Source organism: Cornus florida, unplaced genomic scaffold (genome assembly GCF_030987335.1).
Source record: "Cornus florida cultivar Cherokee Brave unplaced genomic scaffold, ASM3098733v1 CherokeeBrave_3.0.0_Hap2_Chr05, whole genome shotgun sequence".
NCBI lineage: Eukaryota > Viridiplantae > Streptophyta > Magnoliopsida > Cornales > Cornaceae > Cornus > Cornus florida.
This window is the reverse complement of record NW_026775575.1, coordinates 87,228,763-87,247,602: the sequence shown is the minus strand read 5'-3', so window position 1 is coordinate 87,247,602 and position 18,840 is coordinate 87,228,763. Positions and strand designations below refer to the sequence as shown.

The 18,840-nt window shown below is 34.7% G+C and overlaps 2 protein-coding genes and 3 non-coding genes across 8 annotated transcripts; 3 read left to right on the top strand and 2 right to left on the bottom strand.

Annotated features, from left to right (window-relative positions):
- Nucleotides 1-316: 316 nt before the first annotated feature.
- On the bottom strand, nt 317-8,673 carry LOC132307402 (AUGMIN subunit 2-like). Of its 2 annotated transcripts, XM_059805142.1 has the most exons (6): nt 8,439-8,666; nt 5,956-6,081; nt 4,910-5,014; nt 2,977-3,045; nt 1,595-1,708; nt 317-940 (listed from the first exon to the last, which is right to left on the bottom strand). In XM_059805142.1, exons 1-6 carry the CDS (start codon nt 8,559-8,561, stop codon nt 587-589), a joined length of 891 nt encoding a protein of 296 aa, XP_059661125.1. In that variant the 5' UTR covers nt 8,562-8,666; the 3' UTR covers nt 317-586. The 2 variants fall into 2 exon arrangements, with proteins under 2 accessions (XP_059661125.1, XP_059661126.1); XM_059805143.1 differs by lacking the exon at nt 4,910-5,014 and having other exon boundaries at nt 8,439-8,673.
- Nucleotides 8,674-10,055: 1,382 nt separating this feature from the next.
- LOC132310924 (small nucleolar RNA Z112) lies at nt 10,056-10,228 on the top strand. Its single transcript, XR_009482755.1, has one exon. It is a non-coding gene; the product is annotated as a small nucleolar RNA Z112 (small nucleolar RNA).
- An 83-nt stretch (nt 10,229-10,311) lies between these two features.
- Nucleotides 10,312-10,461, top strand: LOC132310953 (small nucleolar RNA snoR2/U65). The gene has a single exon (XR_009482781.1). It is a non-coding gene; the product is annotated as a small nucleolar RNA snoR2/U65 (small nucleolar RNA).
- A 142-nt stretch (nt 10,462-10,603) lies between these two features.
- LOC132310942 (small nucleolar RNA snoR77Y) lies at nt 10,604-10,689 on the top strand. The gene has a single exon (XR_009482773.1). It is a non-coding gene; the product is annotated as a small nucleolar RNA snoR77Y (small nucleolar RNA).
- A 1,032-nt stretch (nt 10,690-11,721) lies between these two features.
- Nucleotides 11,722-18,449, bottom strand: LOC132307401 (probable plastidic glucose transporter 1). Of its 3 annotated transcripts, XM_059805139.1 has the most exons (13): nt 18,152-18,449; nt 17,899-18,019; nt 17,378-17,578; nt 16,594-16,693; nt 15,658-15,770; nt 14,664-14,757; nt 14,409-14,576; nt 14,050-14,074; nt 13,685-13,831; nt 13,512-13,585; nt 12,997-13,085; nt 12,311-12,425; nt 11,722-12,179 (listed from the first exon to the last, which is right to left on the bottom strand). In XM_059805139.1, the coding sequence occupies exons 1-13, from the start codon at nt 18,345-18,347 to the stop codon at nt 11,982-11,984; spliced, it is 1,641 nt and encodes a 546-aa protein (XP_059661122.1). In that variant the 5' UTR covers nt 18,348-18,449; the 3' UTR covers nt 11,722-11,981. The 3 variants fall into 3 exon arrangements, with proteins under 3 accessions (XP_059661122.1, XP_059661123.1, XP_059661124.1); XM_059805140.1 differs by lacking the exon at nt 14,050-14,074 and having other exon boundaries at nt 14,420-14,576; XM_059805141.1 differs by lacking the exon at nt 18,152-18,449 and having other exon boundaries at nt 17,378-17,588; nt 17,899-17,959.
- Nucleotides 18,450-18,840: the final 391 nt, after the last annotated feature.

Below are 18,840 nucleotides of genomic sequence, written 5' to 3'. Positions count from 1 at the left end.
TCTTATCATAAGCTTCAAGAAGGTGCACAAATTGATCAAAAAAGAAGAAAAGTAATCATCATGATGTTATAAAGGAAATATTCCCCTAAACCAAGATATATGCATAAAAAATTTCACACTAATAGTTGGAATTTGTCAAAGTCACACTAATCTCACCATTGACCAGATGCCACGTCAGTCAATCTGTTAATGTCAAAGTAGTAACTTTATTTTTTTCTTTTCCTGGTGGGTAAAATATAAATGTCAGCGTAGGTTACCGTAAAATCACTTCATTGACGCATAATTCCTAAGCCATTCAAAGCTTACTGCACAGAAATTGAACAAAGAAGTGAGCCTGCTATTAACAACCCATCAAAAGGATACACTGCAGCATATAAGAATGAGATACCAAATCGTGTCGCTCCAAACATTTCAAAAAGAAAAAAATATTACTGAACAAACTGATGTGTTTGTTCAATGAAAAGATTTTCCCCAACGATTCACGACTACAAACCATTATCAGGTTACACTGAAGATATTGCATTGACATAGAATTGAAAGAAAAAGAAAGAAAACCCGAGTGACAATGGTTCGCGACTAAAAACCACTACTTTTTGAGTGGAGGAGGCCAAGACAACCTCCTGTGGGTCATATCAATCTGATGAGAGTCCCCTACTTCACTATTTACATCTTCTTCTTGCTGTTCCATTTCTTGCCTTCGGAGGTTTCTGATGGCTAAATCATCAAAACTTGATTTATTTCTCCAAGGAGGTGGAGTCATGTATTCAGAATCCCCTACCATTCTTTGAGAAGGATTCTCGGCAGGAGTTGCAGGCAAGGAGGAAGAAGAATGAGCTACTCTCAAATTTTGGAGTGTAGAAAATGATTCTCTCATTGCAGACATTGCCTCAAAAAATCGGGTACAGGAGGCTAAGGCGACAGGAATTGGACGCAGCATTTCCTACATGTAACAGATCCTCGCTCAGTTTTAAATATAAGATCATAATATAAATATACAGTCACCAAGATGGCAAGGAATCCATCCCATTCTCTTTCTCGTGGCATTCCAAATGAAATTGTTTTACAGCTTTCAAAACTTCTTGGAAATTTTATGATGTAATAACCTTTTATTTATTGAGTGAATAACAGAAACCACAAGATAGAGGAAATCTGAAAAGAAAAAAAAAAAAAAAAAAAAAAAAAACCACTGTTTTCATCCAGATATTGATGCCGCCACAAAGAAAGGTTCATTACAACAGAGGAGAAGAGTGATATTTTCAGAAACCTCACAAGGCACGAAAATATTTAACCTTCAATTTCTTTGAACAGTGTTTTAAAAAATATATATAAATATTATCTTCATAAGGTTTCCAGGTACTACCTAATTCTATATCAGAAAAAACAATTTCATACTGAGTCATAATCCTATCAGTGTGAGTTTAGTGGACACTGAGAAGTAAAACAAATTCATACTTTGTCAATTTAGTGGACACTGAACAGGGCAACAGACCTAAAAGTAAGCAGAAAAAATGCTCTAAGAGCTTTGGAGGAGAATATTATGGTATATGGATTCTAAACTTATCACAAGAAGATATCAGCATTCCTATAAACATACCCCCCACACTGAAGGCGGTTCCTTGAAGTTGACACTCCATTGAAAATCTGCAACAGAAGTTGTCAAGGCACCATAATCACTTGCAGCCTTCATCAGCAGTTCAGAAAATTGTTTCTGTATATAAACTCAAGAAGGAGAGGTCACATCTATTAGGAATGTAATATTTTCAAATGATAAAAGTATCAAAATAACAAGTAAATTTTCTGCAGCATGTCTTAACTTTCAACTAAATTCAAATATTTTGACAATTAGCTTCAATATTGAAGTTTAATCTACAATTTCGAAATTTAAAACCAACAAATTTTATGGCCTCATTTTAAGTCCAGTCTACATGTTCAGAGTGAAATTATCAACTTTAGTTCTATAACTTATTTCTTTCTTCTTCTACTTTTTTCATAGTGAAAAATTGGGAAGTGGGAAGATGTTTTATTTTCAAAAAATAGAAGTGGAAAGATGTTATTTGGTAGGTGGCAATACAGGAAGATCACACATTCATAAAAATTATTTGAAAATTAGTGACTAGTGGACAAAGCTGAAACTGTAAGATTTTGCTCAATTAAAGCCTTTACGATAGAATTCACCTTATTAAATGGAATGACATGCCATTGACATTCTGTACAATCTTCAAGAAGTTATGAAATATATACGAAACCAGGTATATGCAGGAGCAGCGGGTTCTCAAATCTGAACAACCACTGTAATAATTGGGGCAAATAAGAAAAATAAAACAAAATTTTTATTTCTACAGTTTTCCTATAGTTTTGTGAATGAATCTGAACTTAGATTCACCGAAGGGTTTTTTTTTGTTTGTTTGTGAGAAACTAGCCAAATGCATTTTTACCAAAAAAAGAAAAAATATAAACTTTTTCATGCATTGATGTAATAATAGGATAATATCATCTTTGTTATCTATAAGAGCAAACCAACCTTTACTGATGACTGATCCAGATCATGGACTGTACCTTCTATTCACGCCCTGATCATAGGATCAAACCCCATCCAAAAAAGCTAGACTACCAGTTTTTCATTATCTAGTATTTCACATTGTCTTTTATTGGGACCTAAAAATTCAATGCCAAAACCAAGATTAAAACAACACCTCAAAAAGCAGCCTAATGATATTATGTGAATGAGAACATATCTCAGGAACATTACTATTCTAATATCTGATTGAATCAAAAAATTCTACCTTAAAAGAACCTATTCTTTCCAAGAAAATAATAATAATATAATAAATGTGCCAAGCATGGATGACTCAAATGAGTTAAATTTTGGAGCTGAAACTAATATTACCACGTATATAGATTTGTATTACATAGTAAAATAATAACCAAAAAAAAAAAAAAAAAATGACAAACTATAAATTCTGTTATGTAAACAACCTGATATTCAGCTTCCACAGGAATGCAATCTAATGAATATGGTTGCTGAAGCCGAGCTATGATGCGGTCCTGTTTTCACAGATCGAACATCATGGAGTAAGTATGTTACACAGAGTGACTAAGTCATTTTAATTGTGTTACCAGAAAGAATGACGAGTAAAGAAAAAATCAAGTTAGTTCATTTAGAAGCAGGTGGAAGTTTGACATGGCAGTTAAAGAGTTCGTCTTAGAGGTTTCAACTTGCAAGAGTAGTCATGTTATAATGTTGAATCTCCCAAGGACTTGATTAACACCTTGGCTAGTTCCTTATGAATAGTCCTCAAAATTAAGTAATTCACTGTGCGCGCACGCGCGCATGGGGACTGGAGGGTTTAAGTCCTTCCTAATAGTTATTATTTGAGTTGAATAGGAGTCTTTTCTTTAAGTTGCAATCCAGCTGATAAGTGACTCATTAGCAGCTTTCCATATTGATGTAATTAAGGTCTACTTTGTTACAAGATTGAGTGGGATAGTTTTGAAGGCTTATGTGTGCCTTCAGGATTTCTAGCATCTGTAAAAGTAACCATCTCTGTAAAACAATATCAAATTCGAATAAATGGTTATATATATGTGTCTTCTATAAGTTTGGTGTGCACGTCAGACAAGCACTGTGGACTAGGCTGCCTTCCTCTCTATTTTTTTCTATCATCTTTCTAGTTTGCTGAAATAATTTTTCCTACAATGTCGCCCACAACTAGGAAAAACTGAACCAAAAGCTCCATATACAGTTTTTCACAAACCCTAACCCTATGCCAGTATGCCCCAAATTTAATGTTTCATCCACCGCTTTTTTTTCTCGTGATTTAGTCCTGAAAACTAAAGAATCTATACTGTACTGCATCAGTAGAAAATAAGAGAAAAGAAATCCTAATCTTTTCAGCGCACAAATTATTAAATTGAATTCTTAACTGACTGTTTGTATTGCAATTTGGCCAAATTTTGTTTTATAATCATGGGATTTTCCAGTAATGGTTTTTTTTCATAATTGCCACTTTTAGGCCTTTCACGGGACAAAAAATTCTATCCGTAAACTAGAGAGACGAGTTGATACTTCTAGAGTTGAGATGAGATACTTGCTTGAAGGAAATTAGTCAGCACAACTATTCAGTGAATGGTAAATCAGTTCCAAGCCTAACTGATCTACACCCTCCTGTTCTTCCTTTGAATAACTTGTTTATTAAATTAAAGAGAAAGACTTGAGTTCTGAAATGTATGCTGAACGAACCGCTAGAGGTAATTGTAATAACTCCAGCGGTTATGCTTGATCCAGTGGTTAAGACAAGGTCAGAAGTCTATTGATTGGAGAAGAGCAAAAAACTCATTATTCATCAACTCTGAAAAAACTTGTATCGCAAGATCATATGATTAGGAATTAATAATTTAAACTTCTTCGTGCTCATGATCAAAGCCAAAAAAAATTCTTGAGTAGGGTCAATCAGAATTAACATTCCTTTTTTATTATATGAAAAAAATTATAAGATCAACTTTACACAACTCTCTAGTAAGGAAATACAGAGTAATTGTAAAGGCTAGCAGAACTGTTAAAGATATTGTGCCAACATTAACTAATATAACTAATCTAGAACTGAATATGATATAATAAAGGATCCCCACAAACTCGACCAATTGACAAATCTGCATCGTGACCAAGTCTCCTAGTTAATTATTTTTTATTCTTGGATCCAAGGGGGCAAAGCAGGGTTAGTGTGCTAATGTGTCAAATGAGGTATTTTCGATGCGTGTGAATAAGAAATGAAACATAAAAATTTAAGATGAAAGCATGGAATTCCAACCTGAGTAAATGAAATTTGTCAAATCATTTTTAAAAAATGAAATTTGCTCAAGTAAAGATCAAGAATGCAGTGACGGACAAAGTCAAAACCTAATAAATTACCTTGTTTTGGATAACATCTTTCAATATAGCAGTAATTCTTGCCAAAGTCTCAATCTTCTTTTCCATTTCACTCACATGAGTCAGATGTGCTACATTTCTATCCTCCTAAAATGTCCACACATGCAAATCAGCTAAACAAGTACCATATAAAAAAAGTTCAATTGATCTAACACAATATTTGATCCTGTGAGAACTTCCAAATAAGTTTTAAAGCTCAATTGAAGAGACAAAAATAACTAATTGATATCTACATAAGGTGCATCCAACATATATCACATTGTAATTTGCTTTCAGCAGTTGTAAAATTGACTTTAAATTGGGGCAGCCTAGTGCACAAGGCTCCCGCCATTGCAAGGTCTAGGGACGGTAAGATGTATGCAGTCTTACCTCAGCACATGGAGAGGCTATTTTCTGTTTTGAACTAGTAAAGCAACCTTACCGTTGCGCTGTGACCCGGCCTCAAAATTGACTCTCAATTATACAGTAAAATTACACCATATAGCAAAGAAAGTATGAAAGACGGATAAGAGGATATTTTAGGGGAACAAAAATTAAAAGTAAGAAGCACGTATTAAAACATAATATCAACGAAAAATATCTAAGGTTCACACTGCATTGACCATAAAGATATCAAGAATGGACTACACTTGTGCAGACGGCACATAGATGGAATGAGAATGGATACGAAAGGATGGAATCCATCTTAAAGATTTTCCACATTAAAAGTTTATGTTAAACCAAATCAGGGGAATGCTCCTGAAACTGAAAACTTGACCAGCTACTTCAGCACACAAGGATATCCTCACGCACACACAACCACAAGCACATGCACATGCACATACATATGTTTGACTGTTTGTAAAAGAGATCATGGAGCATTCCAGACCTAGAAAGCATGCTATATATACTTCTCTGAAAGCATCTCCTTGCAAAAATAGTGGATCAGATTACTTCAGCAGTACACAGAAGGCAGGCAAAGGAATGAAACAGCATAGAAGTATGAATGAATTAAAAGATGCAAGAGAATTAGATCTTGATTGCTTCACCTTTCGACCTTGAAGTTCCACTTGCAAATCTGCTATTTTTCTTTGTACAGTGGTAAGTTCTCTTAACACCTTTATCAATTCATCACCCTTTTCACCAGTACTGGCAACTAAGTTTTGGAAGTCTTCCTGCACAAAAGAAATGAGCTCAACTAAAAGTTTCCAAAGGCGCACATTATAATTCACTAAAAAATAAAGCAACTGCCTCATTAACTTGAATACTTAACATATTAACCTATTAAGGGGGAAAAAAACCACAAGATTCACAGATAATGGCAAACTAAAAAATCTCAACAAAGAAAAGTGAATAAATGATTATTTCAAAGAAACTATTCAGTATTTAGACATCTTGACTATTCCAAACATAAGTAACAGTTCACACATCTCAAGTATTCATTCAATATAAATAATGATATACCCACGCACTCTGCAAAATGGTAAAGGAGCTAGGTATAAAGAAGGCCCAAGCTTCCCAGAGACAGGTTGTGAGCCATCATCTGAGATAAGATTCTCTTCCTCCAACTAGGTCACTCTTTGACACACCTATGTTGATTAATTAATTCTTCCATTAAAAAAAAAAAAAAATCCAGATAAAGTGCAAAGAAGGGTATGTGTAACTGTGTGTACATCAACATAAAATAAAAAGAAAAAAAAGAACAAAAATATACCGCAAATAGTCCATGCCTATACTCCCATCTCTTAAAAAATTTCTACAAAATAATCCAAATAAATGAAAAGAACGACTCACCGAATTCCAAAAACAAAGGGAGCTCAAAATGATTTATTCAAGCCCAGCATCAACCTTTCCTATCCTTCAAAAGGTTTGCCGATTCCGCTGTCCAAAATACATCAAAGGAGATATGAAGGTGCCACTACCTGCACCTCCCCCTCTCTCCAGCAAGGACAACCCACCATTACACCCAAGGATTAGGTAACACCAAATGATTCCCGAATAAGTAAAACAAATGGACCACAAACCCTCGCCATTACACAATGTCTCAACACTCTCAACAACCGATCCACTATTTCCTCCATGTCATATTTTCATTACACATATTCAACTCAACTAAGCCTTGTCACAGCTATTTGTAGTCCACTACATGAATCATGCTTTACCATTCCTTCTATTAAGGGTCACAATTTTAGTCAAACTAGATGTTACAATGTCTCTTCGAACACCATTTGGGAAGAAATTTTTTGTTTTGTCACACACAAATCAATAGTTATAGTCTTCTTCAATGGTGCATGCAGTCCACCCAAAAGAAAAAGAAAAAACAACCTTGAGGAGCATTTTTGTTCACGAAATAGCCATTTAAGGGAAATTAAAGGTACCTAAACCACTTTATATGGATAAAGTGCCTAACCCTAGTGAAGTTTGAGGCATTACCAATCCCTATCCTTTTGTCTTGGAAAATGAATATTATAAAATGAAAAAAAAAAAAATCCAACACCTCTAGAGTCTAGCTTATTTGATAGAATCTCACATGATAGGTGCTTCACCCACTTCAAAACCTCTCTCCAGCACCACAATAGCTAATTATGCTCTAACACACTACTTTGAATGTTCAATGTGAGAAGAAGAGAAGATAAAATTGAAAGCAAAATGAGGTAAACAGAACATAATAGAAAGTTCAAAATTTTTTAACTGTGTGGTTATATATAGCATAAGTTGTAAGCAAGGAATAAAAGATTGAGGAGTCTGGATCCTTTGCAATACAGCACAAGTGCTTTAAGCATTGGACGGTGGCTCGCACACATGAGCCGTGTAGGGATGCTTGTGCTGTACTGCATCGAATCCCACCTCAAGATTGAGATAGTGGTTATCTATATCCCCATTAACGTACTTGTACTTAATGCTGAAATATTCTACTTCTCTCTAGTCACTCCATATCATTCCATTTTGAGTTGGTAGTTTTCTTTCTATCATTACTCTGTTTACCATCACTTTAAATAGATACTATCTACAACATAATGTCGCAATTGAACATTTCAATCTTCAACTGTAACAAGCGGACAATCTAGTGACCTATCAATACATACAAGTTAAAACTGGTTGGGAAAGAAAAAAGACATTTTGCATCAACTGTTAAGACCTCGAATTTTCATCAACCTGCTTTTTGGTGCATTATAATCAAGCCAACATGACAAATTAATATTACATAGAAAAAAAGAAGTCTAATTTTCCCAATCCTGCATTTGGTTATTGTTGAGAACCACTGAATTATTATATCGAAATTTCATTTGTTGAAATAATTTTTTATTTTATTTAAAATTGAAGAACACAATCAACATGAGAATTGACAAAGAACAAGATCAAACGGACAAAAAACAGCAGCAAATTAGGGACGAGGCAAAATTTCAAAGTAATACGGAGATTCATGAAACGATGGTAGTGGGATGAAAACAAGAAAACCACACACGTTTATATATATATATATATATATAGAGAGAGAGAGAGAGAGAGAGAGAGAGAGAGAAGAGGTCACCTGGGAAGGTGGAGGGGGGACTGAAAAGCCAAGATCAGCAGCGATGGAGAGGGCATCGGACATCCCTCCCAGGCGTCTCACCGATCTCTTTCCAACCCAACTCGTATCGTTTGCCGTCGCCATTTTCTATTCTACGCTCCACCAATATTCCAGATTCATGAGACGATAGTTGTGGGACGGCAGTCTCAAATTCAAATCTCCATTTCTTTCCCTTTTTTTTTTTCTTTTTTTTTTTTTTTTTAATGTTTTAAATTTTTTTTTTATAACGAAAGAAATGCTGTGATTAAGACGTAAGGCCCTCGCAAATTCACAATGAACGGAAAACAAAAAATATTTTCTATACTACAATTATACAACAGTTCTCATAACTACTCGTTATGATAAAAAATTTAATGCGCCCATAAAACTCACTAGATCCATTCGATATAATCATATATGGAGTAATCAAAAACAATTTTTTTAAAAAAATTAATCATATATGGAGTATAAGTTAGCACTCAAATGAATGATGAATCACATACATATTTCAAATTTTTTTTTTTTTTTTTTAATCAGCTTGGGGGTATTCGGTTACTGCCCCAATTAACTTCAACGATCCAGAAAGGAGCATCCCACATCGAATCCGATAAGTTGTAAAAGCATATTTTAAAGAATGTTTTTAATCCATAAGAGTAGAACCTTTGAACTGATACTCTAGGAGAGACTATGATAAAGTAATCTTGGGACGGAACGAAACTCTTAAAATTCATATTTCACAAATTGCTATCTTTTTTCTTTAACAAGAAACACACAATTCACAGGCTCAACTCCTCTCTTTTAGAATAAATATATTATATATTATCCCATCGGGGTAGATCTATTGGACTAATGTTCAATTGGTGATAAGTTATATAATTAGTTTATGACAGTGATAACATATTATTTTCGGTAGGGAAATTTTTTTCTATTGGCTGATACTGTCCATTGTCATTGACTCATTTGCCCCTCCCTGAGTCCCATGGGCCTGACCCATGATTAGGTTGTTTCTAATTAAACCGGACCGATTCAAACAACATTGTAATTGTTCAAATTAATGATTTAGAATGGATGTTTGAACCTTTGCAGCTCCTCTCGATTGTAACGTGGTATAAAAAATTTCAGTATGCTTGAATTCAACTTCAACACATTTTTGTAAATTTCAACATTTGTTGGAATCACATATCAAATTTTTTTAAAAAAATATACAGAATAGTAAAATTTCTTTTCAACGTTTTTTTTATTTAATTTCAACGTAATTAAATTATGTTTTATGGCATCAGACAAATGAATTGAGACGCAAATTTAAATGTATTAAAAAATATTACACAGATCTAATGGGCCTATACTTCAAACGCACTGGGCTATTCATGGGTTCATTTATACAAAATCCTCTGCAATCTGCGGCCCAACTCCAAACAGCTGTTGCCGATAAGATAAGGTTGAAGGAACTAGGGTTACGATTCGACTCTCTCTATATAAAGTCGCCATGGTCAACATTCCTTTTGTCTGTCATGGTTTATTCGGGATCTAGGGTTAGGGTTTTAGTGTCAGACTTAGGTGTTTGTTTGGAATGAGTAGTTTATTTGTATGTAATTTGGGTTTTCAGAAACCTCCAAATGGATAGGAAGTGCCGTATGACACTCCAAACAGCAGAGGAGCACAGCGCTCACTTTTCCCATCCACCATCGCTCAGCCTTAGGGTTTCTTCGATTGGTCGGGAAGGTTAGTCCGGTGTTACACTGTGTGTGATTTTAAACAGGTCTCTGAGGATATGTATTTTTAGTCCAGTATATTATTGTATGCATCTATATAGTCTGTGTGTGTGTGTATATATATATATATTTATAATTCAAAAGGTTCGATGCCACGTCGCCGATAGCCGATGAGCATTGATCGGCGATGCTATGATCGGACCAAAATCAATAATTTGTTTCGCATTTTGATAGGAATCTGTGGACCGTTCAAAAACAGTTCGTCCATGGAGCCGGTTTATGTGATTACATTTTTTTTTTTTTTGTTGCTGTATGCATGTATGCTTATTTTATTTATTTATTTGATTCTCTGATTATAAGGCGCGAGTTATATTCTAATATACTGATGGTAATATGGGACAGTAAAAAAAAAAAAAAAATGGTTAATTTAGGGTGAAGCCAATGATGATTATGTTCTATAAAAGTTGGAATTACCGTCTGAATTACAGATTTGATGTCACATAGACTATCTGAGGCTTCTTAATTACATATATTATGTTTGTATTGCATAATATTCTTAATGAAATCGGGAAGAAAAATGATTGATATAAGTTATATTATTGATGGACGCTATTTATATTGGAGTCCCTATAACTTGTAGATATATACTTTATGGTCATGGACATGAGAATGGTAATTCGTTGTGGGCACGTTAAAAGGTTAAGATTTTAATTTACAAAATAAAAGTTAAAAACTGAAACTTTTCCTCCATTTAGACGGATGATTCATTCTCCTCTTTGGTCCTAATTGTTTTTTGTTCTGAAATTTTCCGAGAGCTTCCCTTGGCCCCACAATAAGTAGTTAAAGTCACCACTGACTCCGCCCCCACAATGTAACCAACTTACAATAGCTAAGGATGTTCCATACAGCAGTTGAAAGCAATTAAAGTGATCAATGATAACATCCCAATTGAGATGAGAAGATTTCAGATCCAAAGGAAAAAAAAAAAAAAAAAAAAATTTTCTAAATAAGTACCTTGACAGATTTACGACTTTGCACCACATAAGAGTGCTCACAATATGTGAACTAGAAAAATAAAAATAAAAACAAAAACGGGTCTTTGTTACATTTAAAATTTTCTAATATTTTCATACCAAAGCATTGAAGGTAGAAAAAAATAAGAACAACTTTTTGTGTTCTAATAACGGTTATTTTCCACAACATTACCGTTAAAATAAGTGAATATTTAGAGAGACTTTGTCACCTTTGTAAAGAACAACTGTTAATGATAATTTAAGACCAAGAATTTGTGACTGGATCCGAAGTACTGTTTCCTTGTCCATTACGGATTCTGTTGTTTATTTAAATTACTAAAATGACTTCATAAGTTTGACACCCAACAAATACCGACTTAACTACTAACCAACAATGACATTTTCACTCTGATCTATACCGATAGAGGGCACAAACTATAAAGTAACATTGAGGTGGCAAAAGAATTGAGACACAAGAGTTCAAGAAAACTTGTCCTTCCTCTCTTCCTAATTTTTTTTTTTAAAAAAAACACACCAATGGCAGTGGAAATGGACAAACAGAAAAGTTTAATAGTACAAAATTGATGGTATTCTAACAAAGAAAAAGAAAATTAAGGAACCAAAAAAAAAAAAAAAAACTTAATTTACAGTATTAAAGTTCTTCTAGCATAGCCATAGGAAACAAAATGGACACAATTAATCCATAACTATGCTTGAAGGTATTCATGAGTCAAAACTTTAGACAAACCACTACCCTTAAAACACATTGAGCCATCTTGTGCAAGTACCTTTTCAAGCGATCACTTATCTTTAAGTTGTAAATTGGGATTCAAGGACATCTCAATTTCTTCAAGAGACCGCCCTTTGGTTTCAACTATAAAGTAATAAGAAAATGTTGCCGCCAACAAGGATACAGCGCCAAAGCTTGCATAAACTGGAGCAACACCAAATTTCTGCACCAGTTCCAGGAAGAATAGACCCACCAAAAAATTGCAAACCTAGAATGGTTGCATCAAGAGACAAGTTTATTTACATCTTATGAGCTTATAGTATTAAAAACATTTGACAATATGCAATAATATCCTTTTTTTTTTTCTAAGTATTTAAGAGACTGGTTTGCTGTATGTACCCAATGAACTGAGAAACTGAAGCCCATGATCTTCCCGCGTGTCCTGCTGCTGCTAAGCTCTGGTATAATAAGACCAGTTACAGGACCAGCTCCAATAGCAAAGGAAAATATGTACCTATGAGAACATACATAGTGAAAGAGAGAATCCAATAATATTCCTTCATTGTGTATCCAACAATCAAATGAATGGACAAGAAGGAAGCATTAGGATATCATACCTATATAAAATCTAACATTTCATTGCTAATGCAATCCTTAAATTAATCACACAAATGCAAGCATGAAACAGAAGAATTGGAATAAATTACATTACAAATAATAAAAATTCAAATAAACCTATGAAGGCAAACAAAAATTTTCTTTGAAACGTGGCTACATTTTCACAAGGGATGGAAACCAGGACAAATGAGTGGACATACAGGGCGGGGGGAAGTGTCTCCCAAAAATATTGTCAAATCCTGAAATGGAATTTAATGGATCCATGCTATTTCCAGTATACCTAACATATGACAATGCTACAAATTAAATAATTTAATAATTATGTCTTACAAACACATCTCATTCAATAATAATCCTTGTAACTTGAGAGGGAATCTGGAAACACATGGTGCAGGAGCCAATTTAAATAACATCTTAGATGTATTAATAAGTTCAAATCTGAATGCTGTAGAGTGAAGAAAGCATACAGGAGAGTTCCCAGTACTGATAAGTTGTGGCTGAAATCTTCATTTATTGGTGAGCTGATACCATAAACAATTAAAAACATCGATACTGCCTGCACAAAGTCAGAATTTGTGGCTTAGTTCATAAGTTATGATATCAAGAAAATATATTGTCTTGATGCAGTGACGGACAGTATCAGAATGACAAAATTCATCCCACCATCTGCTTCCCTCAGATGAATTATTATTTCTTTGCATTCTTCTCAATCGTGTGTGTGCAAGGTTATATGTTTCAGTGTTTCTCCTCTCTTATACTTCTCCTTTAAAGTGAGTGTATGGTGATATATGCTATAGCATCCCTCCAATAACTTATTCTACTAAATAAGGAATTCAATCTCTCATCAACAACAGACACAGCACTTAACAAAAAAGAAAAAAAGGGGTTAAAAAAAAAAGAAAGAAAGAAAAAGAGCATCCAACTAACTCACCACTTGCACCCCCCCCCCCCCCAAAAAAAAAAAAAAAAAAAAAAGCCTCACCATTCCTACGTAACTTCCAATTAGAAGCTTCTGCCTCCCTTGCTTATCCATTAAGTACAAAGCACAAAGCGCGCCTGCAGATGACTACCAACAGATGAGAGACTGCTTCTAGGCAAGAATCATATTTCTATTCTCTTATAATACAACATATATCTTTATATCATATCCCAAACCTGCAAAGTTAGTAAGTCCAACATATAGGCTTGCAAAAGCACTTGTTGTGATTCCAACATCTTGGAATGTCAAGGATGAAAAATAAAGAACTCCATTTATCCCAGCAAACTGTTGAAGTACAAAAAGGGCACCTCCAATGAATGCAACTGCAACCATAAAAGAAACTTGTGTCTGAAACTGAGATATACATGTTGTATTGAAAAGAAAGGAAAAAAATTAGAACTCTTGGCAACTGATGAAAACAACAAAAACATATTCAACATGTTTATATAGAAGAAAAAGTGAGAAAGTGAATAACCTTATCTCCTAAGGGATGTTTAGAGTAGTCTCTTCAAAACACATAAGCACGAAGAAAATTATTAACCTGCATGTTTATGTGTAGCTTCCTCCTGCATGTAGTTTGTCTATAGATGAGAAGTTGCCACGAGCGTGTGAGAACATTTGGTAGGTTAATGTGAGTGTTAAATCACAATTGCGATAATTCATATTACCATAACTTCTCGTCAACTCATCTAAGGCCAACTGTTCTCCAACAAATTGTGGTCACTTGCGTTTCTCACCACCATCCATTATCAAAGAAATTAGGCTCGAGTTTTAAGTGGTCAACATGCAGTGGTTTTAATGAAAAAATGTTCATATAAGTGATGCCTAGAAATGTTCATAAACTATTGTTCATCATGTTCAAAAATTGTAAGGCCCAATTACACAAGACACCAAAACCACCTTTGTACAACCTCTAGAGTGTGGCTCCTCTAAGAGTTCCAACCATCTGCTGTCCAAATCACCACCATCATTCCTACTGACCATCTGAAATTCTTCAATTGCTTTGTTGACTTCAGATGGTCCCCAAAGGTTTTGAATAACTTCTTTAGCATCATTTAGTCTCCCTACCTACACAAACAACACAATGGCCGATTTGAAAAAAAATACACAAGAAGCAATTATAGATTATTCATTGAAAATGAAAAAGAGTTCTACCTTACATAGCCAGCGGGGGCTGTCTACAGCAAACTGCATACCAATTATCAGAAGAAAACCGGGGACACTTGCAATATAGAGCATCATCCTCCACCTAAAAACCAGAATACATAGATGACAAATTCCTAAAGGTGCTCTATGGCCAGAAGGATCAAGAAGAAGCCAACTGACAAGGAATAAGTAGGCAGAACATGAACTAGGCGGTATTGATCTTGACATTGTCTCATAAGTTTTATGTAACTATATATTTTCAATAAAAGATGCAAACAAGTCACAAGTATTTCACAAATTGAAATTTTTAAGCAGTCTTTTGGATAATAAAAGAAGGTAACACATGCTTAATACCCTCCTTATGTCAACATGCACTGTGATTCATTCAGTCAAAAAGATTTTAAATTACACCCATATTATTCTAAAGTCAAAGCCACTGGCTTGTTGGCTTCTCTTGCTGCCTCTGTACCTTGTAATGACACTAACATATGTTTGTCTTCACTGATATGAAGAGTTTAACATACAGACTTCAACAACAAAATGAAGAATCAGCATGTTTTTGATCAATATGATGTCTAACATGAAAATCAAATGATGCATCCCACAAAATACAAAAACATGTGTTCCAAGCTATGTTGTTATAATGTTACTACTGCCATCTATATTCGTTTTATCTATAGGAATATTAAATCATTACAATGTAGATAATGCATAATTTAAAAAGAAGGCAACAAATGCTGCATTTAGCCTTTCCATTAGCATGATCTTCCATGTGTGAGATAAATGTGTTATTGGACAGAATTATAAGGTCCCAGAAAGCTAGCAATGGAATTAAATAAATGTAAAACCTCTTGAGAATCAATTCATATATGGTGGTAAAAAAACATCAAAGAACAAATCATAACTTTAATATCCACCATGAAGAGAAGCAAATAGAAATATGTGACGCATAGAATCAAATACCCAAGCATCCACAAATAAAATGGAAGGTAAGAAGACTCACCAGTGGGGATCATTTTCAGAGGGAATTCCTATGAAGAGTGATGAAATAATTCCAATGCATGTGCCAATTTGACATAAGGTCCCCATTGAACCTCTATATTTTGTTGGAGCAACCTGCACGCAATCATTGGGGAATAGATTAATATAGAAACAAAGAATTGACATACCAGAACCTTTGCCTCCAACGTGCAATAGATGCAGCACGACATTTTGTGACTACAAGCTTCAACACCTAATTTATTACCAGAATGCAACCAACCTAGACTGCATGTTCTGTCAACCCTTCTGAAGGTAACTTCACAATCCACGAAAACTCTTCATGAGGGTGCAGCAGAAAGTATAGCTTAGTGATATAGTTGTTACGTGCAAATCCAACACACATTGTGCATTATATCAGATACTCATACTCACATACTCAGCATTTCAGTAGGCTTCTCAGAATTTTCACCAAAAAATAATTTTTTTCTTAATTGGGTATATATTATTCAACGAGAAATAGGAAGAATTACATGCTGGCTCAATATTGTGGAATTAATCTCATGAATTTAGAATGAAAATATGATTGTTCAAAAAAAATTGTTCGCATCAATTATGGTCCATGAAGGTTTTTAGGAAGTGACTTACTTTTTGGCATTTGAAGAGGCTTCTTAGCATTTTATTTCTAAAACATTATGATTAATGACTTAAATTTGGTAAATTTTCCATCCTCTCTTACCCAAACGAAGTAGGAACAAGGTACAGATAAGATTAAAGTTCCAACCATTTAAAATGTCGAGATTAATTTCCCCCGTCCTCCAAGTCTAAACCCCCACCAGAAATGTGCAATTCTGAACAAGCAACATACAAATTCCAGAATACATGTGCTGGTATAAGATAAGAACTAGAGTTCTGACCAAACCAAATTTATATATTCAGCACCATTAAGATCAGTTATTACCTCTGAAATGTAAATAGGAACAAGAACAGTGTTCACACCAATACCAAGGCCAACAAAAAACCTTCCCAAGAGTATTTCATCCAAGGAATGGGCTTGTGCACTGTAAAAATTTGAAAGGAATCAGAAAAATTTTGTATGAAAAAACTATTTTCAAATAACAGAAGCAAAAATTTTGTATGAAAAAACTATTTTCAAATAACAGAAGCAAGAATACATGGAACCATCAGTGTGTCGCATAACAACATAGATACAGCAATTAGACAGGGCAATTCCATCAAAACTAGACATTCGAACACTATCATATGTTGTTTTAGGTAAGCTTGCTTATGTGCCATTCCTTCTGGTAGTTATTGTCTATGTGCTCATCAAACCTTTAGTATCCTTTTCTCGTGTGGACAAAACCAGAGAGTTATTTTTGACAGCCAATTAAGGAACAACGGAACAGTACCTGCTATTATACATTTTACAAATTGAACATGTCGAAGTGTGCAAATAGGACTTGATACTTGACAAGAAGATTATGTGCAAACAAGTATCTAGCACATAAACCACCAACAGAAAGAAGTATCTAAATATCAGTATGAAAGGATTTAATACAGTAACCAGTATAAAATGATTCAACATAATCTTTTTTTCTTTTTTCGTTTCTTTTCTCTGACAAATTCATTTTTAAGAAAATCAATTTGCAGGGTTCTATTTTAAAATTAATGAACCAAAAGTTCACCTTTTGGCTGATACACATGTATATGTCACAATGAATATACCAATTCTTAATATAAATTACCTTAAAATTGCGCCAAGAATAAGCGGTATCGTGTCGACCTGAAGGGTGCGTCTACAACCAAGTTTATCAACCAGTGAACCAGAGCTGATGCTTCCAATGAATGCACCACCTATAAATATGCTCACAACAAGCCCCTCAAGAATCGAGTTTCCTTCAAAACCAAGCTCTCGAGCAATAGATACAATAGGACCATTCATTACTCTGCATCACACTCCGGATAAATTTCCCATATCAGTGAAGAGCACAAAACCAAACAATCAAAATACTAGCTCATTGAATTTCTCTACAATATTATGCTATAATCAAACAATTCATTCATATCACTTGAATCCGAGATCAAAATGGGGTTGAAAACCTAAACAATGTAAAATAGTTTGTATTCAAACTCGAGCATTGCGGACTTTTCACTCCTCAACTGCAATCCGTACATGTGTGCTTGTGTCTATATACATACATACGCTGTTGATTCTAACATATATTTTTGTGTTTATGTATATATATAGAGAGAGAGTTTGAGTTACCCAATGTGATATCCAAAGAGGAAATTGGCCATGGAGGCTACCAAAACATGAGGAAATGCAGGTAACCATCCCAAATCAATTCCAGCACCTCCGGTTTCTTGTAGTGATGCATCTTCGCTATCTGCAAAGTACAACTTCAAAGTTCCATAAATTTATGATCACAGATACACAGTTGACGGTGAAATTAGCAATATAATACATACGTAAATACTTAAATGTGTGTGTGTGTATATATATATATATATAAGAGGACCTGATTTGGGAGTCTGTAATTCCGGAAGCTGCTCTTTCTTGGCAGAAACTCGAAACCTTTTTGGCAGAGAATAAAGACCGAAACGAATTGGTGTCCATTTGTTAGTAGCAAATATGAGGAGTTTAGGGTTCGATCGAGCTGTGAAGATCGCCGGCGCTGGAGGAGCCAATTGATGAAATCCGGCGGTTGCCCACATCGGATCAAAGTGAAGTGGCTCGGCTCAATTTCCGACTGGAAAATACAAAACTAGAAAGTACGACAGATTCGTTCTTTTAACTTCTTTATCATAATACAAATGGAATGCCCAAGTCCATTTGATTTTAGACCCTTCTCGCCCGCCCGCGTGTCCCCCCCAACTGGACACCTGTCATGCCTCAGCATCCGCCTCGTATTGCGAGTTTTTTTTTTTTGTTTGTTTAGTTAAAGTTTCAATTTCTCGAGCTTTACCTCGTATTGCGAGTTGGGACCAATAGAATGGATAAAATTTATGGGACCCACAGAATTCAAACAAAAGTAGATGGAGCGAGGGGGCCTACCAATGCAATCTGGGCCTTTCTTCTTTTACCCATCACGTAGCATATGTTCCCGGAAACCATTAGGCCCATTAAAAAACAACATGTGATTTAATTTCAGTTTGTGAAACGAAGTCCAAACTCCCAAAGCCCAATCATTTACCCCTCTTCCATTCG